Source organism: Podarcis liolepis (genome assembly GCF_965112155.1).
Source record: "Podarcis liolepis genome assembly, chromosome: 7".
In the NCBI taxonomy this organism is placed as follows: Eukaryota; Metazoa; Chordata; class Lepidosauria; order Squamata; family Lacertidae; genus Podarcis; species Podarcis liolepis.
In genome coordinates this window covers 82,590,919-82,613,146 of record NC_139561.1, presented here as the reverse complement: position 1 = coordinate 82,613,146, position 22,228 = coordinate 82,590,919, and the positions used below count along the sequence as shown (strand labels likewise).

Below are 22,228 nucleotides of genomic sequence, written 5' to 3'. Positions count from 1 at the left end.
AGATAAAAATTTAAGATTAACCATTTGTTTTAGAAGGCAATAGGGCAGGGAGGGCAAGAGGTGAGCTGGTAATTAAGATTCCTTGTTGAGACACATGTAAGATATATTACTACTTATTTGTCATTTATAGATGTAACAATATATAGCTGTTTGTGTTCCTTATAAGGACAGAAGGATATGGGTGTATCTTTTTGTGATTGGTTATAGCAATCAGCCAATAGGAAATCCAACCAGGCTGATTGGACAGAGGCAGCCCAAGGAGGAGCAAAGGGGGCTGGATTAAGGGAATATAAGTGCTGGCCATAATGGCAGGAGGCCAGGCCAGAGCTTGGTAACCATATACCACTGTGCCTCTCATTTATTTGTCTGACAAATAAATAATTATTTTAAATTCTCTATTGCTGCGTTGAATATTTCATTCCAGCTAAGCGTTAACCACAAGCAGGGTGCTACAGATGTCCAGCCTGCAACTTGATGTGTGTCCAGCCCTTCTAGGGCCCCTCGCATCCAAAGTTTTGAAGCCTACATACATACAAGCCTACATACTAAAGAAAGGAGAATTGTAGTCTGAGATTTATGTTCACCTAGATAACAAGCCTACAAAAGGGGAGTTGTCCTTGGTAAGCTGGCACAGCCAGACTCCCATAATTTTACTCTTCAGAAGTTCACTCCAAGAATGCCTTATCTTTGGTATTTCCAGCAACTGGGCTATGTGTCTTTTATGAACAAAACGAAACTATTATGAACAAAGGATTTTAACAGAACTCCAATATATCATTCAGTTGGGGCTTTTTTTATAGGTTTCTCACACAAAACATAGGGACACGGGTGGCGCTGTGGGTAAAACCTCAGTGCCTAGGACTTGCTGATTGTATGGTCGGTGGTTCGAATCCCCGCAGCGGGGTGAGCTCCCGTCTTTCGGTCCCAGCTCCTGCCCACCTAGCACCCCTAAAGTGCAAGTAGATAAATAGGTACCGCTTTATAGCGGGAAGGTAAACGGCGTTTCCGTGTGCTGCGCTGGTGCTGGTTCGCCAGAGCAGCTTCGTCACGCTGGCCAAGTGACCTGGAAGTGTCTCCGGACAGCGCTTGCCCCCATCTTAAGTGAGATGGGCGCACAACCTTAGAGTCGGACATGACTGGCCCGTACGGGCAGGGGTACCTTTACCTTTTACACACAAAACATATTTTGGGGGCCCTTGGGGTCCCCCTACAATACCATTGGCCAATGCTACCTCAGTTAAGAATGAAGACAGGAATGGGAATTTCTGTGTAAACTCATGGTTATTTTGATGGGGCCTGATTTCAACATACCTTTCTGATATGCCTAATGTTGGGGTGGGAATTAATTGCATATAGAAGTTAATTTGTCTCACTGATGGTCTTCTTATATTCGTGGATGCATATGTCAGGGGTGGGCTGATCTGATCAGAGTATCAGTCCCCTCTGTTATCCATCAAAAGCAACACCAACAACTTGACAAGGATAAACGTCTGGAGGAATAATCTACTACTGACAGAATATCACAACACATAATAACAAGGGCTCATTTCCTCATCTTCCAGTTGTCACTTGCCAGCAACGCCCTTCTGCTTTATATAAGTGACAAACAGACCAGTTCCTGAGAATAAATCAGTGAAGGGAAACCCTCAGCTCACAGGCCAAATTAGGCCCACCAGGGACCCTAATTTCAGAAATGAGGCCATTTCCCTCAAACCATGCCCACCTGCTCCACATCTGGCTTTGTATGTGACACCTGGTGTGGGTCAGATAAAGTTGCATCTGCAAAGGGACAATCGGAATAAATAATAAAGTGTGTGCCTGATTGCTTTTTGATTAGCAAGGTTGACATGGCTGGGGAGGAGGGCGCTTGCAATAGCTTGGCTGAACCACTGTGAAAAATAGATGCAGAATGATAAATAGAAGGAAAGGGCAGAAATCACTGTGTTAAAAGTAGAGTAGGGAGAAAAAGATGGGGAGAGGATTCCTTTAAAAGTGGAGTAAAGAATGAAGTATAAATGCTATTTTTGGCATGTTCCTGAACGGAGGAGTGTAGCCGTATATATTTATTTTGATTCCTCGGATTTCCCCAAACCACAAAACAGCACAAACAAAATTAAAAATTGTGTGCTGGGCAGGGGAATTAAAACAGGACAAAACAAGAAAACAAAAACAAGGTGCACCTACAGAAATTTGTTTATGTGCCCTACCAGTACATAACTGGTGTAACTGAATTAATAAATCAGAAGGTGGGGACAAACATAAAAGGTAACACCTACTGGTATAAATTGTAAATTACTCCCCAGATACAAATTGAAATACATATGGGTCTCAACTAGTCTAATGCAATTTGAATGGTGGGGTGGTGAGTAGATTAACAGCTAAACTATGCTTACATGTGGACAAGCCCTATGGGAACACCTTCTCACAGACCATCCTGCCTGCACCTTAAGGTCAGTGGATGATGCCTGACTGGTGGTCCCTGCGCAGGATGAAGTGCATACCTCTGGGACCAGTGGAAGGACCTTTTTAGTGGTGGCTCCATTGCTCTGGAATGTTCTCACTAAGGCGTACCTAGCCAGATTACCATTTTGTTTTAGAAAGCAGGTGAAGGCACACCTATTCCAGCAGGGGAATTGTGACTGAAGTAATGTGAAAATAGTTTGATGCCGCTGCTTTTGTTTGCAAGTCCTTGTGTGGCTTATTATTATTATGATGTTGTTGTAATTTTGTTTTTGTGTTGGCTACCCCTTGTCATAGACTGTGCTTTTTGTATTGCATTGCCATTTGAGAAGCTTGTGGTGCAATTGATCTGTTTCTTTTTTTATATAACATTTTTATTGGTTTTACAAAAATTTTTTATTTTATTTGCCAGCCCCTCCTTGTCGATTTGCGAGTAGTTCCGCTCGGTTGCGTTGAGTGTCTGGGAAAAGTACGCCACCGGTACCTCTCTTCCATCCGGGAGTTGGTGCCCCAGGACAGCGCCAATGCCATAGGGTGAGGCGTCGCATGCTAGCACCACCGGCAGCCTCTCGTCGAAGTGTGCCAAGACCGAGTTTGAGACAAGCAAGTCCTTGACTGCCTGGAATGCAGCCTCCTGGCGCTGGCCCCACACCCAAGGGGCCCGCTTGTCCAGGAGTCTGTGTAGGGGCTCCGCTACCGCCGCCTTGTGGGGAAGGAAGGAATGGTAAAAGTTCAATAGTCCCAAGAAGGCCTGAAGTTCAGTCTTGCTCTTGGGCGCTGGGGCATCACAAATGGCCCGTACCTTGTCCCCCGTCGGGTGGACCCCTTCTGCGTCCACCATAAATCCCAGAAAGTCCACCTGAGGCACTCCTAGTAGACATTTTTCCCGCTTCACCTTGAGACCCGCCGTCTGGAAACGATGCAGAACGGTGCGGAGGCGGTCCTCAAACTCCTCTGGTGTGGGCCCGGCAATCAACACATCATCGAAGAAGGGGGTGACGCCAGGAATCCCTTTAAGGAGCGAGTCCATTAGATTCTGGAATATGCCTGGTGCCACGCTGACACCGAATTGCAGCCGCTTTACCCTGAACGCTCCTCTGTGCATCACAATCGTCTGTGCCTCTGCTGTGGCTTCATCTACTGGCAGCTGTTGATATGCTTGGGCCAAGTCCAGTTTGCCAAAAATTTTCGACCCAGCCAGGGTGGCAAGGACATGGCTGACCACTGGCACTGGGTATGCATGGGCCGTGAGGGCCTTGTTTATGGTACATTTGTAGTCTGCGCAGATGCGGACCGAACCATTAGGCTTGACGGGTGTGACGATTGGGGTTTCCCAGGGGGCATTAGGCACCGGCTCCAGCACTCCTTGCTCCACAAGCCGGTCCAATTCCTCATCTATACGGGGTTTCAGGGCGAACGGGACCCGGCGGGCCTTGAGCCTGACCGGTCGTACTGCGGGGTCAAGCTGTAGCGCAATGGGGGGGCCCATATACTGTCCCAATTTCCCGTCGAAAACCCCTGGAAATTCCTTGCATATGGCGTCCACGTCCACTTGTAAGCTAGTGTGGTTCACCCCGGTGACAGCTAGCCCCAGTGGTCCAAACCATGCCAATCCCAGTAAGCTAATGTAGGGGCCCTTGACCACAAGCAAGTCCAGTTGCCGAGTCCGCCCTCGGTATTGCACCCTGAAGGTCCCCACCCCCATTGTAGGGACCTTACGTTTCTGGAAGTCCCGTAGGGTGAATGGGGCCGGCCTGAGTTTGGGACCCCCAGCAGGACACAGTTTCCTTAAGGTCCTTGCTGAGATTATGGATAGAGTTGAACCCGTGTCAAGCTCCATGTGGCATGGGGCCCCCTCTATCTGTACCTCTACATAAATTTTCTCTACGTTGGGGTGGGGCAACTGGTATACCTGGCAGTCCGTGAGCTCCGTCGAGTTGCCTTGGTGCGTTGGGCCCCGGGACCTGGGGCTCTTGGATTGGTCATCTGATGCCTGGTGTCGGGTGGGCCGAGCCCGACACACCCGGGCGATGTGTCCCAATTTTCTGCACTGCCTGCACTCTGCGTTGCGGAAACGGCAGGTCCTCCTCTCGTGACTTTCCCCGCAGCTTGCGCAGTTTCCTCCTTCTCGTCGAGGCAGCTGTGGTCTGTGCGCTGCTTGAGTGCGCTGCTGTACTCGGTGCACCTCCTCCCTGTCGGATCCTGAGTCGTCGGTGAGGTCTTCGTGGTGGACCCCTGGTTGGGATGGCAGGCTCGGCCGTGCCTCTTGCGTCGACCTCTCGGCAGCTTCCGTTGCCAGGGCCTCCTCCAGAGCGACCTGGAACGTTAGGTCCTTCTTAGCGTAGAGGCGTCGTTGCAGCTTCTCATCCTTCAGGCCACCGACGAGGCGGTCACGAAGCATGTTCTCCAGCTCTGAGAAGTTGCAGAACCGGGCGGCTTGGCGGAGAGAGGTCACAAACCCAGTTATGGTTTCCCCAGGGGCTTGCCGCTTTGCATAGAAGGCATTTCGACGAGCCACCACTGAGGGCTGCGGCGAAAAGTGCCCCTTCAGCTGTTCCATTATTGTTTTGTATGGAACAGTAGCGACGTCTTCAGGTGCAAGGAGAGCCCGGGCAACTTCAAACGTCTCCTCTCCGCAGACGCTGAAGAATATCGCCCTCTTCTTGGCGTCTTCTTCATCGGTGACCCCTTTGGCTTCTAGGAGGAAGGTGAAACGGGAGGCGTACGCTTCCCAGTCTCCAGATGCTGGGTTGAACGGCGAGAAGCTGCTGTCGGTTGCCATTCTGAGTTCCTTGTGTCCCGGAGCTGAAGCCTGGATACACGGTGCGAGGCAGCGGTGCGGCAGGTGGCGGTGCTGCGGTGCTGTGTGTGGCAGTCAGCTCAGCGGGATCCCACCTTCGTCGCCAGTGAAATATACTCAGAGTCGCAAAGTGATTTCATGCTCTTTATTCAGCTCATAGTGGTGAGGAGGAATGAATGAATGTCCCCTCAAAGTATCTGCTTTATATACATTATTTACACAATGGGCTGCACATGATTGGTTAATTCTGGAATTCTACTGTAAGCCAATCAGGTTGTGGATTCACTTATATCTGGAGCATGATTGGGTGGTTCCTGCCAACCAATCATACTGCTGCATTGTTCTTGGACCAATCAGACTGCTGCATTCTGAATCCTATTGTTCTAGGACCAATCAGACTGCTGTAATTTGGATCCTATTGTTCTAGGATCAATCAGACTGCTGCAGTTTGGATCCTATTCAACTCAGTACATAACATCACCCATCCTTCTTTAGTCAGTTGAAAACAAGCAGTCCTGCTGGCTGGGTAAAACAGGAAACCAAAAGGGAAACTGAAACCTTTTCTTTAGCAATTCTAATTCCAGTCAAAGCATCTATTGAGGGGAATTCATGTGAGCGCTACCATAAAAAGCCACTGGAGTTTGCAGTCAGAGCAGAAGTGTTGCAAACTACTCCAAGCACACATCTGTGGGGAAGGCATCAGCAGCTGCAGCCCCCTCCTGAGTTTCCTCCTGGCTGAACTGCCCCGCAGAGAGACCGCTGCCAAGCCAGACCAGCCAGAAAATTACCTATGTGAGTACCACCTTTTCTCTCCACAGCCCTGTCTAGCTGTTAGCTTGAGAGAAATAATAATAATAATAATAATAATTCATACCCCGCCCATCTGGCTGAGTTTCCCCAGCCACTCTGGGCGGCTCCCAATCAGTGTTAAAAACAGTACAGCGTTACATATTAAAAACTTCCCTGAACAGGGCTGCCTTAAGATGTCTTCTGAATGTCAGGTAATTATTTATCTCTTTGACATCTGATGGGAGGGCGTTTCACAGGGCGGGCGCCACTACTGAGAAGGCCGTCTGTCTGGCTCCCTGTAGCCTCGCTTCTCGCAATGAGGGAACCGCCAGAAGGCCCTCGGCGCTGGATCTCAGTGTCCGGGCTGAACGATGGGGGTGGAGACGCTCCTTCAGGTATACAGGACCGAGGCCGTTTAGGGCTTTCAAGGTCAGCACCAACACTTTGAATCGTGCTCGGAAACGTACTGGGAGCCACAAGCCCTGGATTTCAGACTTTCAGGCTGGGGAAGAAATGACTTGGGTCAAATCAAGGCAGGGCTGGCAGGATACATCTTGCTGAGTGTGGCGAGGCAGCAAATGCTTTCTATTTGTGCTCTGTCTTGCTGGCTATGCAAGGGATTGAGGAAGTAGTCAAGTGATTCTGGCACCTGAGGCAGAAAACCCCACAAATGTCTTGGCAGTGAAAACGCAGTAATAATAAATAACAAACAATTTGCGGCCTTTTCCTGATGCACAAAAACAGCTGCCTGCCCCTCTACCTAATGATAGGGCTCATCCTGGAGTGAGTGAATAGTTTCATAGTTCTTGAAGAAAAGCATTCAGAGATCCTATGGACAGCCCTTCCTTTATCTAGCTAAGGGATGGGGAATCTAAGGTTCGGGTGCCAAATGTTACCCTGTAGGCCTTGGGACCACACCTCCTCTCCCCAAGAGATTTTGCCTAACTGAAATATGTCCTTTCACTTTGATGTTTTGAAATGGTAGGAGTCGCTCACATTCACTGCTCTGGCCCAGAAGCTTGCCCAAGAGGAAATGCCCTTGGGGAAAATGTTTCCCAACCTCGACCCAGCCTTTCCAGGGGAAATAACCTGAGTGCAGAAGCAGAGCTTGGGATTTCTTTTTCTCTTTAGATTCCTCAGCCTCTTTCCTGGGCTGCCTTCTGAACTGCTCAGCCAAGCATCATGGAAGAGCCCATGTGCCTGATCGAGAACAACCCCAAGGAACAGCTGCGGGTCAACCAGGAAGCCCTGAAGATCTTGCAGAGCATCCAGCAACCCGTGGTTGTGGTGGCCATCGTGGGACTGTACCGCACTGGCAAGTCCTACCTCATGAACAAGCTGGCAGGAAAGAAGAAAGGTGAGTCTGCAGAAGGAATAGGTGTTGGCGGGTAGAGACTTTGGGCTGGATGGGGCCAGCAAGGTACATTCAGATGCTACTTCATTTAGGTAACCGCTTTTTCAGATATCGGAGAATTCCACACTAAGAGGACCATATTCTGAGATTACTGCTGATCCCCTCGTACCTGATTCCCTTATTCCTGTCTCATTTGATCCCTATAGGCTTCTCTCTGGGGGCCACGATTCAAGCACAAACCATGGGCATCTGGATGTGGTGCCTTCCTCACCCCAAAAAGCCTGACCACACCTTGGTGCTTTTGGACACAGAGGGGCTGGGCGATGTGGAGAAGGTAAGTTGGAGACACAGAACAGCTATTGTTTGGGGGAAGGGCCATAGCTTAGTGGTAGGGCAGCTGCCTTGCATGCAGAAGGTCCTAGGTTCAATCCCCGATATCTCCAGGTAGGGCTTGTCGTTTGTGTCTCACGCCTTCATTGTATACCTTTAGGCACCAGGCAAAAGCATTCCTTTCCAACTAGGCTTTGGCTGATTAATATTCTACAGCCTTTTAAAATGTTTTGGGGGGTATTGTTTTCTTTTCTTTAACTATTTACTTTTGTTTTTACCTTTTACCCAGAGATCTTGTGATGAAGGGTGGTATATAAATCTTAATTAACAACAACTATACAACAGGAGAACAAGGCTAATCAGGAGCACTTTAAAAGCTCTCAGGTTAGGAAGGATGCTCACAGGAGTAAGGCAAAGGTGAGGGAGTGCGAGCAGAAAGGGATCAACCAGGCAGAGTTCTTCACTGTGTGTAGGGATGCAGCCTAGGTGCAGATCAAGTGTGTAACAGGATTCTGCACTAATTACTTACATCCCACCCTACAGAGCAATACTGCGAATGACTCCTGGATTTTTGCCTTGTCCATTCTGTTAAGCAGCACCTTTGTATACAACAGCATGGGCACCATTGATCAATATGCTCTGGAGAAACTGCAGTATCCTTTGTACAAACGGTGTCAGGCAGTTCACTGCCAGTTTTCCTGCTTTGCAGTCCGAATAGATGGTGTTTAGATGCTTTCGGTAGCAATGTAGCTGTGTGTGCACGCTGGGAAATGCCTCTTCGTACATACATTTATTTTCACGATACTGGATGGTGCAATGTAGGTCACAGTTAGTGGGGACACCACACTGGTTTCCAGGAAACACACTAATGGACAAATTCAAACGAAGATGAACAAAACTGTGATAATAAATAAGACAGCAATTTTTAATCAGTTAGCTGGTTAGATTTCTTTGGGAGGGAAACAGCACTAAAAAAAGACACCTCTCCAATGAGGCAGCAAAAATCTGTTAATTCATTTAAATTCAAGTCCTATTGATTTTTATCAATGGAGGGCAGCTGCCTTCTTAAAAGAGTCATTCTGCCTTCTCACACACACAGAAGGAATGCCTCTTCTAGTACTGTGTCTGCTATGTTGCATGCATACATCATCTGAAAATGAAGGAATTGTGCTTTTTGATTTGGAATTACTGTTTTTATCTAGAAGCAAGATTTATCTAACTGGGTGACATTTCTAATAAGGCTCTTAGGAATAGTGAGGAGGGATAGAGGAGGAAAGGTGAGGGGTATTTGAGAGATTACTGCCCTGTGAAGAGGCATCGTCATTTCCTTAGTGTGATCCCAGGTATGTGACAGAGCTGACTAAGCGCATTAAGGTGAAGAGCACACCTGCAAAGGACTCTGAGGGTGAAGAGGAAGATTCGGGTGACTTTCTCAGGTTCTTCCCAGCTTTTGTCTGGGCTGTGCGTGACTTTTCGTTACTGCTGAAACTGAATGGGAAACCTATCACTGAAGACGAATATCTAGAGAATGCCCTGAAGAGGAAGAAAGGTACTGAGAGTCAGAGGGATCCTAGCCTGGATGAGTGCCGGATTTAGGACGGTGTGGGATCTTCCCCCTCAGAGGGGGCCGAGCCAAGGGGGCACAAAATAATAGCAACAGCAACAATAATAACCTTATCTGTGATTCTCTCTCTCTCTTAGACAACCCAGAGAAGTTGGACCTTGCCAAGAAATGCATACGCCAGTATTTCCCCAGCCGCAAGTGCTTTGTCTTTGACCGCCCGGCCTCAAGGCGAGCTTTAGAGGAACTGGAGGACCTACCTGAATCTAAACTGAATCCTGACTTTCTGGAGCAGGTTCAACATTTCTGCAGCTATATTCATGAGCAAGCTCAGGCAAAAGTCATCCAGGGAGGGCACACAGTGACAGGGACATGTGAGTAGAGGCAAAGGGCGTGGGGTAGAGTGGCTCATGGGGAATCCTGGGTGGGGAGGCCGGGGTTTCACCATGAACTTCAGTATACAGCCAAAGGGTTTATTGACTGGAATACGTTTTTGTTTATGGACCAGAATACTTTTTGGTTGTTTTTTCTGCAAGAGACTAAGGGCCTGTCGACACTTCCACTTGCCCCAGACTTTTGCACAGTTTGTGCGGACAATTACCACTTATTTGAGAGCTTTTTCATATATCCTGAACTATCTCATAATAATAATAATAATTAATAATAATAAATAATATTTATACCCTGCCCATAGGGCTGTGTTTCCCCAGCCACTCTGGGCCACTTACATTAGTTCATCATTTATCCATTTTTACTCATATCATATCCAATCACATTAATATCTTATTAAACCACATTTCTCTCCCTTCCTACCCCTTGCAGCACTGGGGCTTCTGGTGGTGACCTATGTGGACGCCATCTGCAGTGGCTCCATACCCTGCATAGAGAATGCGGTGGTAGCCTTGGCGCAGATTGAGAACACAGCTGCTTTGCATGAAGCCATTACATACTATGAAGCTGAGATGGGGAAACACTTGAAGCTGCCCACCAAGACTATCGAGGAGCTGCTGGAAGTGCATGCCCAATACGAGAAGGAGGCTATTAAAGTGTTCTTGGCACGAGCCTTCAAGGATGTCAATCACGAGTACCAGAAGGAACTTGGGGTATGGGGATTAACTCACCAGTGGGCATGAGATAGGGGGCTCTCCATATCTGATATGGGGAAAACTAGGAAGGATTTTGTGTTGGATGGAAAGCTGGATACTCAGAAATGGGAGGTTCCTTTCTATGGGGCAATGTATTCATTCCTGTCCTAGTTCAGAGCCTAGATGTCAAGGGATGAGATCCGGCTCCTTAGCAAGGTTGTGTTGTTGGCCATTGATTGGATGCCAATGGAGCTAGTTGAGTTGAGCTAAGATGCCCCCAGGAACACGGAACATCTGGCAGCCTCTTGGTTTTGTTGGGATGAAAAAGTGACCCTGTTCCCAAGGGTAGTGTTTAGAATGAGGAACTAACTGTGGGAGGACCAGTTTGAGGAAAGGACAGAGGGTAGTAGGCGGGCCACCTTTTTCAGGCAAAGTAGACTTGCAGCAGGTCCTGTTATTTGAGGCCTTATCCACGCTTACTGTTTGCCTTGCTCTTTCTGAGCTTTAAAGCACGGATTGTGCCTGGAAAGAGCGGGGGAAAGGTAAATGTGAAGAAGCCCTAGGTCTTTTAGCCCTTTCTTAAATCTCTTCTCCTTCTGGGTTGACAAACGGGAAGCCAGCTGGCACTCAGCAGAATGGACTTTCTGATCTGTAGCTAAGAGTCATTTTCTCTCATGGATTTCAAGGGCATTGCAGCCTTCCTCCTGGGTCTCCATGTGCAAGATGCAAGCAGCTTTCTACCTTTCCCTGCTCAGTGCTATTTATGATAAATCTAAAAAGCAGAGTTAGGGGCGTTCTGGGTGCTAACTTGCTTATTTGTTTGATGGTGCTGGGAGAGTAAGTAGAACAACAGCTAACTTTCAGAATAAAGTCCTTTTATTTCATACACTGAATCACACTTTGGAACCATGTTATCCGTTGCTTCCCCTTTGCACTGGTCCACTGGGGCTAGTGCCTGCAACAAGAGGGAGCCCTGAAATCCCTGGAATAGGGAATATAGGACTGTTCTCCATTAGGAAGCACCATTTGCCTCTCACCCTGTGCCCCCTTCTCTCTTCCTTTCCACTCTTCCCTCTTTCCTCCAGACCCAGCTGCATGCCAAGCTTCTCGAGTTCTGTTCTCGCAATGAGCAGGCATCATCAGATCGCTGCCAGGCTGTGCTTGCACAGCTGTTCCAGGACATGGAAGAGGAGATTGGCAAGGGGAGCTATTCTGTGGCTGGGGGCTACCAGCGCTTTCTGGATGACCAGAAGGAAAAGGTGGATCAGTATTACCTGGTGCCTGGGAAAGGACTCATGGTGAGTCAGACTTGTAGGCACAGCAACAGGAGGGATAAGAGGACATGCAACACACCCACAAACCATGTTTAGCTGCCCCCAGGAATAAATCCTCTCCTTAGAACTATTTTACTGTTCCTTTGCTATAATAGGTTTCTCCAGAGCTGTCGCTCCATCCCAGTCAGCAGCCCTGTCAGCATTACTGTAAGAGACACTGTGGTGCAATGGTTAGAGTGCTGATCTAGGATATCCCTACTTCATATCCCTACTTCATATCCCTACTTCAGCAACAAACCCGCTGGGTGATCCTGGCTCAGTCGCTACTTCTCAGCTATATCTTGCCTCACAGCTTTGCTGCAAGCATAAAATGGGGGGGGGGGTGAGAGCCAAGTACGTCACCTTCAGCTCTATGGAGGAAAGGTGGGCTATAAATGTAAGCCCTGCCTCACTCCCCTGCCTTGCCTGCTCTCTGCTCAGCCACATTTCTCCCAGTGCAGCTCTGATCCTGAAGTAAATCAGGGTGGGAGAAGATTTCTTAAAAGGATAGTACACCTTGGGGTAGAGCAGAGGAGGAAATGTCTTTTTCAGATAAATTACATTTTGCTTTAATTGATTAATTTATATCTTGCCTTTTCTTCAAGGAACAGAAGGCAGTGTGAGTTGTGTTCCCCCTATGTTTCTCTCACAGCAGCCCTGTGGAATAGGCTAGGGAGAGAGAGAGAGACTCTCCAAGATCGCTTCATGGCTGTGTGGGGGACTCGGACCTGGGTCTCCACAGTCTTAGTCATACACTTAAAGTAATACACCTCACTGTCTTCTCTCACAAACCCAGCTCAGCTCCAGATGTGATTGGGCCATTAATCTAGATAAAGTACGAATGGCTACCCTGCCATATCTAGACTGGCCTTCAGGTTTTTGCAGTGTCTTCTTCACTGCATATAGCTTTGCATGCAAGCACAAAGCCAAACAATTTGCCTCACTCTATCCCTCTTCTCCTCTTTAGGCTTCCCAGGCCCTGCAAGACTTCCTGAAATCCAAGGAGGCAGCAGCCCAATCCATTTTGCAGGCTGACCGGACCCTCACAGACAAACAGAAGGAGCTTGAAGGTGAGCCCCAGTTCAGAGGCCTCCTCCACAGATAGGCCTTACAGATCCATAACAATCTTGGCTGGGATAGTTTTAGCCTCCTCCGTCTGAGGTGAGAATCCCCACTTCCTGTCATTTTTGCTAGTTCCTGATTCCTACCAATTCCCTGGCCTCTGAATGAAAGCCAGACTAGGAACATCTTGGAGGGTACAATGATCAGACCTGCCATTTAATAATAATAATAAAAAAATTGTAATGGCCACTGTGGAGTGGTGACTTTGACTGAGACCACAGGATGGGAGAGGAAAATGTTGCTGGGAAGATTCTTGTCAACTCATTAAGGGAAGTGGGAAAGGCACACTAGACTGAAGTTCATTAAAATAACAATGTGACTTCCAATGATATGATAATTTATTAAAACTTTTTTTATATAAAAATCCCTGATACTGAGCTGTCACAGTAGCCCAGCTGAAATGTGATGCAGCAAAAAAAGAACTGATGGTGCTGTATACTGTTAAATACTGTCACAACAACAACAAATTAATAATGATTATGCTACATGCACACCACTCATGTAAAACACATTTCCTTCCCTAAGAATCCTGGGAACTTAGTTTGTGAAAGGTGCTGGGAATTGTAGGTCTGTGAAAGGTAAACTAAAGTTCCCAGAATTCTTTAGAGGAAGCTGTGTTTTTAATTTTGATTTCAGTGTATGTACACAACCTCCAAATACGCTAATGCAGCCTTTGCCAATCTGTGTCTTAATGTACAATTAGCATTCACCATCTCTCTTTCCCTCTAGTGGAGCGAGTCAAGGCTGAAGCCTCTGCCCGGGAAGCAGAGTTGCACGAGAAGATGAAAGATGAGGCTGTCCGGAGGGCCCAGCAGCAGGAAAAGAGTTTTGAGGAGCACAAAAGGCAGCTAGAAACAAAAATGGAGGAGGACAGGAGGAAGCTACTGGCAGAGCATGAGATGGTGATGAATGCAAAGCTCCAGGTAACAATATCCTTAGTAGTGTAAGCCTGATCATTTATGCAGTCCTACCAGCTTTCACTAAAGAGGCCAGAGTCGAAGAAGGAAGAGGAGGAGGAGTTTGAATTTGATATCCCTCTTTATCACTACCCGAAGGAGTCTCAAACAATCTCCTCCCCCTTCCTCCCCCACAACAAACACTCTGTGAGGTGAGTGGGGCTGAGAGATGTCAGAGAAGTGTGACTAGCCCAAGGTCACCCAGCAGCTGCATGTGGAGGAGCGGAGACGCGAACCCAGTTCGCCAGAGTCTACGCTCTTAACCACTACACCACACTGGCTCTCAATAAGACACTATATATGTATGCAATTTCTATGCATGTATTTTTACCCCACTCTTTAGCCAAAGAAGTCCTCCTGAGCATCTCACAGCAAACAGTAATAAGCATTCAGGCTTACAATCTAAAAGATACAGCACAAAAAGAAAAGGGATTGGGAGGGAGGACAAAAAAAGCAACCCCAGGCACTACTTCTTAGTCACAATGTTCTTTTGAGTCTTCTTTCTGGCAGACTAGAAGGAAGCAAGCTTCCTCTTCCTGCTGCTGCTGCCGCCTCTTTGGATGATGAACGGAGTCTGGTTTGATTCTCTTGCCATTGTTATTTTATCTGGGGACTTGTGACCATTGGGGAGCTCTACAACATACATCCTTCAGGAATCACAGGGCCAGTTTGTGCAAGATGGCACCATTCTAGCTGAGGATGCCTGTGTCATCTTGAGATAGTCTTCAGGGACCTAACATGGGGGGGGGGGAAGCAGTTGGATTGGGGGCATATGGAGAAGGGAGGAGGAAGCAATTGCTCACCTGTCTCAATTCACCACCTGAATTGGCCTAGCTCTGTCCCCGTCTCTTATTGCAGTCTCCAGCTTTGCTCTGTGATCAACTGGCATTGACTTTATTCTTTATCCCTTCCATTCCTTAGGAGCAGAGGCGGCTTCAGGAAGAAGGGTTCAACCGAGAAGTCAACAGGCTTCAGGGTGAGATCCAGCGCTTGAACTCTGCGATGAGACAACAGTCGAGTGGGGGCTCTGGATGTGTGATCCTTTGAAGCTGCTGGCATTTCCAAAAGGCCCTAAATGGATGAGGAATGGGATGGAGAGGAGAGATCTACTTTGTATCTGGGCTCACTGAGGAGATATCTTTGGTGTGACTTTTTGTGTGTATATGAGAAAAATGATGGCATTTAAAGACAAAATGGGTGAAATTAAACAAGAAGGAAAATCTGATAGTTGATTGTATTCTGTTGGTATAATAGGGTTCATGCCTTGTAACCTTGTCTTAACTATTATGTTTATGTTGCAAATAGTTCTAGCTGCTGCCTTGCAAGTATTCACATAACTATGGTTTATTTATTTTGGTTTTATTTTATGTCTGTATTTCTTCGACAGTGATTTATAATTGTATATGGACCATGTATATTGCCACTAGATCATGTTTAATAACAGTGCATTTTGCAGAACCTTATATAACAGTTTTTGGACAATAAATAAATTGGAATCTGCCATGGGTAGAGGCTTCTCTGTAAAGGTAAAAAGTCTCCAGCTTGAAACAATCTAAAGGCAAGACAGTATGTGAAAATTTTATTGGGCTTGGATGTGGGGAAATTGTGCTCAGCTATGAAGCTTTGATGGATGGGTTTTAGGAAGGGTGGAGGGAATCGCCCCCATCAGTGGTGTAGCGTGGGGCTCACTCACTCTCTCTCACTCACTGCAGTGCTGGCTGTGCGAATCCGATCCGAGTCGCTGGGTCGCCGGCCACTGTGGAGGGGGTGGGTGCCAGGCGTGCGGTGTGGAGAGGGAGCGAGGGACTATCTGGGGGAGGGACAGTGCAGCAGCCGCCCAGCGCAGCGCTGAGCGCGGGAGAGAACCACACCAGACCAGACCAGGCAGCAGCAAGAAGAAGCTGGCAGCGGCGGCAGGTTAGGGGTTAGGGGGCGCAAATTACTTGCCTTGCCCCGGGTGCTGACAACCCACGCTACGCCTCTGGCCCCCATATACATTTCAGATGACATTATTCATTAGAAGCACCTTAATCTCCGGCAAATTTGCTGCATCTTTGTATTGACTGGCTTTTGTGAACAATTACATTTCTCCAAAGCTCTTGATTGCCATTAGTCATATGCAAACCACACCAAATATGGACATCATATTTTCTCCAGGGGAATCAGACTTCTGCTGCTTCTCTCTCATACACAAACACACCTTTGCTGCTGGAGAGCACACTTCAGCTGTGAATATTTGCAGGTTTCCCATCATCTCACTGACTGCTAAAAAGGTGATCTGGAGCCATGCTGTTAGTTGTTTTTCAGACAATTAACATTTCCACACTAAGGTCTGCCAGTGCCATCCAGACATGGCTGTTCTATGGTCAGCTAGAAGCAGAATTATAAATGTCCACATCAGCAAATGTGACTTGATATTGCAGAAGAAATTTTGACCCCAAGGCCTCAGTCCTGGTCTGTCACCGCCAGTTTTGACCCCATGAGCATATATGTGAAATGTAAGGTTATTTTGTTCCAGCATGAATCATTTTACACTTGAATTGCATTTGCCATTCCACCACCTGTTCACTCACTTCGGTGAGGTTCTTTTTGTACTCTTTGCAATCTCTTTTTGTTTCAACAAATCAGAACAATGATGTATCATCAGCAAACTTGGCCACCTCACTGTTTACCTCTTAACTCTAGATAATTTATGAGCAAGTTAAAAAGCACAATCTTCGGGATAATACCAATCTTTGGAAGACTGCACTTTCTTCTCCATTTGGAGAACTGTCCACTTATTCCTACCATTTGCTTCAATGAACTTAACCAATTCCTGATCCACAAGAGGACCTCTTATTGAATAACCTTAGCAAATAATGTGCCCATTTTCAGTCCCTGTCACTCTGCGGGGGGCGGGGAACAAGCAAGCAAGCACCTATTATTCATACCCCACTCCTCTGCTTTTGTATTCAAGCTGGTCCAACCCAGAGAACGCAATCATCAGGTGAAGTGGGGAGGGATAAGGAAGTGGCAGAGTTCCACTCACACTTCTCTGAATTCAGGTTGCTCCTTGTTAGCCTACTCTTTCTCTTCAAATAAGGTGGCAGTACTCTGCATGCTGAATCCACTGAATCTATTCTTGTGATGCATAGGATCTGGCTGCTCCTGGGATAAGCCCTGCTGGAACAGACCAATGGCCCACGTAGCCCAATATTCTGGTCTCACTGTGGCCCAGCAGATGACTTTGAGAAGCCCACAACCAGGGCTTGAGCACAACAGCATTCTCCCCTCCCGCTGTTTCCAGCAACTGGCGTTCAGAAGCATTCTGCCTTTGACAACAGAGATGGAATGTAGCATTGCAGTTTAGAAGATGTTGATAGTCTTATCCTCCATAAATTTGTCCAGTCCTCTTTTAAACTATCCAAGTTGGCAGCCATCACTACCTCCTGTTGGAGCAAGTTCCATAGCTCATCTATGAGCTGCACTGAATCTTCCAATATTCAGCCTCAGTGGATGCCTCTGAGTTTTAGAGTTATGAGATAAGGAGAAATTATGCACACACTAGTGGGGACATTATAAAAGTGTATAAATTATACATAATTTTATACACTTTTATAGTAGGGTTGCCCTATTTCAAAAAGTAAAAACCAGGATGCCCCGAGAGTTGTAGAGCTTTTTTTAGGAAGACCCCCAAAGACTGATTTTTTGATGGACTTGCCTAACATCTAGGACAAAGCAATGGCCTTTGGAAATTCCCCCCGGACGTCGATTCTGCCTTTGAAATCACAGTAATATTCAGGAAAATCTGAATGTATGGCAGCCTTGCTTTATAGTGTTTCCACTTACTTGCCTTTTTATTGTTTATATATATATATATGATTCTTGGTTTCCAAAAGTATGTGCAATGTCTCTTTCTTCATGCTGCATTTTCTACAGATCAGTTTCATTTGTTGTGAGACATTAGTGTTACATTAAGAAGTAAAGAGGGGAATGGTGAGTGGGGTGGGGTCAGGTGTTACTTGACTTTTTTCTAAACTACAAAGACTCAAACGTAATATTTTCTCATAGGGACCTTTGATCATGTTGCATTTGCTTACATTGCATCACATTTGCCATTTTGCTGTCCGTTTGTCCAGTTGGGAGAAATTATTTTGCAGCTTCTCAAAATCCCTGTTTCTTTTTGCAACCTCCAGGAGCATAGAACACCAGTCCTAAAATATCTACATTGACTCCCAGTACATTTCCAAGCACAATTCAGAGTGTTGGTGCTGACCTTTAAAGCCTTAAACAGCTTCCGCCCTGTGTACCTGAAAGAGCGTCTCCACCCCTATTGTCCAGCCCGGACACAGAGGTCCAACTCTGAGGGCCTTCTGGCGGTTCCCTCACTGTGAGAAGTAAGGTTCCAGGGAACCCGGCAGAGGGCCTTCTCGGTAGTGGCGCCCGCCTTATGGAACACCCTCCCAGCAGATGTCAGAAAGATAAATAGTTATGTGACTTTTAAAAGACATCTGTAAGCAGCCCTGTTCAGGGAAGTTATTAATGTCTGATGCAACATTGTGTTAGGCTTGCCCCAGTCTAACACAGAGTTATGAACTAGAAGATTAGTGGTTCAAAGATTGTGGGAAGTATTCCTTCCTTGCAGGGGGTTGGACTAGATGAACCTTGGTGGCCCCTCCAACTCCACAATTCTATGATTCTTTGATTCTATGGCTCATCATCACCACCACCACCTTGGAAATTGAGCCATGTCTCTTCTGCAGGCTTTCGTCACAAACAGAGCATAATGCTTCAAGCTTTGAAGTAGAAGAAACAACCCGAATTACAGTTACTGCTTCATGAGCTGGGAGTCAACGAATTACACAACTCAAGCCCGTTGTGTGCAGTGCAATCATCCCGCTTCTCCTAATCACCCCCCCCTTCCAAGGCTTTGAGAGTTGATCTGCTCAAAGGACAAAGGCAGTTTCCCTGAAAAGGAAAAGCGAAACTAGAAGTAGACATTTCTCATGCTGAAAGAAGGAAGATTCCAGGCAAGGAAACCCCCAGGAAACACCCATCCCACCACCATAAAAAAGCCAGGGGGGAGTTCAGTGAAAGGAGAAGAGGTGTGCCCGGTTCCAGCAAGAGAAGAGCCACAGCAACTTATTGCCTTTGGCAGAAGTTCTGTCCACAAGCAGTGAGACTCAGCAGCAACCCAGATCATCAGCCGCTGCTCCCAGCAAATTAACTCTGTAAGTACCATTTTCCTTCCTCTTGTCCCTCCTGTTGGCTTGAGAGAGACAGGCATAAGCTTCGGAGGCCAGACTTCTCAAAGCAGCGAAGGGACTGCTTGGATGAGTGCAAGGATGCTGGCCAGCTAGTAATAATAATTATTATTTATTATTTATACCCTGCCCATCTGGCTGAGTGGCTAGGGTGGCTAGGGATGGAAGCATCAACCAATTTCAGCTCTCTCAGCCTCTCATTCTCCCAGTCTTAAATTTGATTCTTTCCATTTCTGCAGCAATCTGCAATCCCCCTAAAATGTGCCACCTGAGGCAGCTGCCTCACTCTGCCTAATGGAAGGACCGGTGCTGCTTTTGTCTGTGGTCTGCTTGCTTGCTTTAGTGGTTGTGTCGTTCTTGCTGTTACAATATAACAGCATTTTCATTGTCATTGTACACACATACATACTCTGGGATCTGCTTGGATGTTTCCGACCTTTTTTAAAATAATAATAAAAAATTAGTTCCCCAGATCTTACAGAAAAGAGTCTGAAGAAGCCACAGGCAGGCTTTATTAAGAATTCTCCTAATTTTCCCTTACTCATGCCTCAGCTGATGACAGCCAGTTCATTGCTTGTCCCTGAGCTTGCCTTGCTCAGTAGGCAGAGAATACAGAGTAGAGAGAATTCAAACTAGGGAGGTTGGGATGGAACGGAGTTATCCTGGAAAAGGGCACAAGTGGCTGGCTGGCACTATAGAGCACACCGCACAGCGTTTTGTTGCAGTTTTCACTTGTGAGACTAGAGATTTTTCTGGAAGTTGATCTTCAAGCAATTAAGCAGTGGATCCAGACTTAGTTGGACTTAGAGCAGACCCATCAGATCAATGGGACAATCTCATTGTTTGCAATGGATCTGCACATCATACAGAGAAAACACATTCCCCCCCCCCTTAAGAATCCTGGGAGCTGTGGTTTATCCCTCACAGATCTACAATTCCCAGCACCTTTTACAAACTACAATTCCCAGGATTTATTGGGGGGGGGGTTGCTTTACATATATGGGGTGTGCTCAGCCCAAAGGTGAACCCAACCCTTACACTATGCTCTGATTCATCAGCAGTGCGTGTTTGGGCTACAACAAAGAGGCAAAGTTTCCAGATGCTTGGAATGTGTTTCCAGATGTGGAACAACAAAGAGGCAAAGTTTCCAGATATGGCTTGGAACATAGAACCAAGTAAAGGGGAGGTGACCTTGGGCATAGTCCTGTTTGGTGCTGCCCCCTATAACTGACCAGGAACACTGACCACAGTGCTATCAAATCCATTAACTTGGGGTCCTTTCCAACTCTAAGCTTCTATGAACTATGTAAACAGTTGCAGGGAAAGTCCAGCTCTTGATTTCAAAAGAGGAAATTATTTTAAAAACAAGGGGGTTCTGGGAAAAAAGAGAGAGGAGGAAGCTGAAACAAGAGCATTTCCAGAAACAGCTTGGAAGCAAAGCAGACAGTGAGTTTCATAATGCTTTTCTGAACACCCTTTAGCAGTGCAGAAATAACAGTGGCCAGGCTATCCGTTTGTGCATCAAACTTGGATGTCTGCAAAAGGGGTGCCTATGTTTGAGAAGGTACACCTGCATATGCCCTCCGCACAATTTAATATCCGTACTTTCTAGGGTCCTGATACCACGGAGCACCTGAAACCTTTGTTGATGTGCAGGACTGTTCTAAAAAGGGATAAAACATGATAGCGTTGATTCATAGAGGGTCGACATGGACCTTAAAAAAGGAAATAGCTAGTGCCATCAATACAGGCCCTTAGTAGCCAGAATAGCAGTGAAATAGGCCATCTACTCTTAGGAAAGCTGAGCAGCTATTCTTCTGAGTTAAAAAAAGCCAGATTTTCTGAACATTTTCCTTTACTTTTTCTCCCAGGAGGTTCTTTGTCCTGATCCATCCCTCTCATGGGCTCTCCGCGGCCTCCGTCAGTGAACATGGAAGAGCCAATGTGCCTGATTGAGAACAACCCCAATGAACAGCTGTGGGTCAACCAGGAAGCCCTGAAGATCTTGCAGAGCATCCAGCAGCCAGTGGTGGTGGTGGCCATTGTGGGACTGTACCGCACTGGCAAGTCCTACCTCATGAACAAGCTGGCAGGAAAGAAGAAAGGTGAGTCAGCAGGAAGAATATGCTCTGTGCTCCTGAGTAGAGACTGGGGTGCTGAATGGGCACGTTCACACCATGCCAGAGTTCCCTGAGAAGAGGGATTGATTGGAGAGGAAAAGGGAGGCCTCCTCTCAGCTCCCTTAACAAACTACAGGTCCCAGTTTTCTTTGGGGAAAGCCATGACTGGCATCATAGCAGTTGAAGCACAGAGTGTGAATGTGGCCATGTGAAGGGGGCAGTTATAGTATGAAGTCCCTTAATAATGGGTTGTACCAAACTAAGTGCTCAGAGTTATGGATGGATCAATGGATCTCTCTCTTTCAGTTCTTACAATTTCTCATCTCTCCAGTCTAAAATTCAGTTCCCTATATTTCTGCAGCAATTTGCAAATAAGTAAATAAAATAAAATCCCCATCAGCTTTTCTCCTAATAAAAGGTTTTCAAGGGTCTCGGAAGCCAAACGTTTCAGTTTTTGAACGCCGAAAACTCAGAAGTAAATGCTTCTGTTTTTGAACGTGCCTCACAAGTTGAACTTCTGAGGCGGCTTCCTGTTTGAGTTTTCCATACGTTTTGAGGCTTCCATATTGAGTTTTTGGTTTTCGAACATTTCGGAACGTTTCCGGTCTTCCGGAATTGATTACGTTCAGAAACCGAGGAACCACTGTAAAGACCTTTTTGTATGCAATTTTGCCCAACATTTTTGGAAAGCTGTTATTTTCACTAAAATATGCATTGCCATGCACAATTTACCCTAATGTATGGATTATTGTGCACATTGCTCTGCTGGACAGCTACGTTTCAAAATCTGGAGAAGTGTGGATTTCAGAGGATGGCTGGGTTTTCTAGTAAACACATTGTTTTGTAAAGCATGGATGTGGTTGGCTTGCCTTTGCAAGCGAACTTAACTGAACTTTCCCCCCATCCTCATTCAGAACAGACACAGTGAAATTCATGAGTTTAGTCATGCCCAGTAACTTCATTGGGTCCACTTTGAGTTGGGCTAGCAGTGCATACACATCATATCCCTGTCTCAAGTGCATGTGCAAAATTGTTCTAAAAAGGCTAAAATAGAGCTGATTTGTAAAGGGTCAATGTGGACCTTAAAAAAGGAAA

At 46.6% G+C, this 22,228-nt stretch overlaps 2 protein-coding genes across 2 annotated transcripts in view; one reads left to right on the top strand and one right to left on the bottom strand.

Annotated features, from left to right (window-relative positions):
- LOC310712438 (uncharacterized protein) overlaps positions 1–15,206 on the bottom strand; it is a 40,203-nt gene extending 24,997 nt beyond the window's left edge. The window contains exon 1 of the mRNA XM_083515484.1: positions 14,574–15,206. The gene's annotated coding sequence lies outside the window, so the exon portion shown is untranslated. The remainder of the gene's footprint in view (positions 1–14,573) is intronic.
- The window catches only part of LOC310711157 (uncharacterized protein), a 29,215-nt gene continuing 12,727 nt past the window's right edge, over positions 5,741–22,228 (top strand). Inside the window, exons 1-12 of the mRNA XM_083512625.1 lie at positions 5,741–6,052; positions 7,181–7,406; positions 7,610–7,737; positions 8,277–8,386; positions 9,077–9,282; positions 9,435–9,668; positions 10,117–10,397; positions 11,465–11,677; positions 12,660–12,762; positions 13,544–13,737; positions 14,692–14,746; positions 20,903–21,118. Coding sequence (XP_083368751.1) covers positions 7,232–7,406; positions 7,610–7,737; positions 8,277–8,386; positions 9,077–9,282; positions 9,435–9,668; positions 10,117–10,397; positions 11,465–11,677; positions 12,660–12,762; positions 13,544–13,737; positions 14,692–14,746; positions 20,903–21,118 — 1,915 coding nt within the window. The 5' untranslated portion in view covers positions 5,741–6,052; positions 7,181–7,231. The remainder of the gene's footprint in view (positions 6,053–7,180; positions 7,407–7,609; positions 7,738–8,276; positions 8,387–9,076; positions 9,283–9,434; positions 9,669–10,116; positions 10,398–11,464; positions 11,678–12,659; positions 12,763–13,543; positions 13,738–14,691; positions 14,747–20,902; positions 21,119–22,228) is intronic.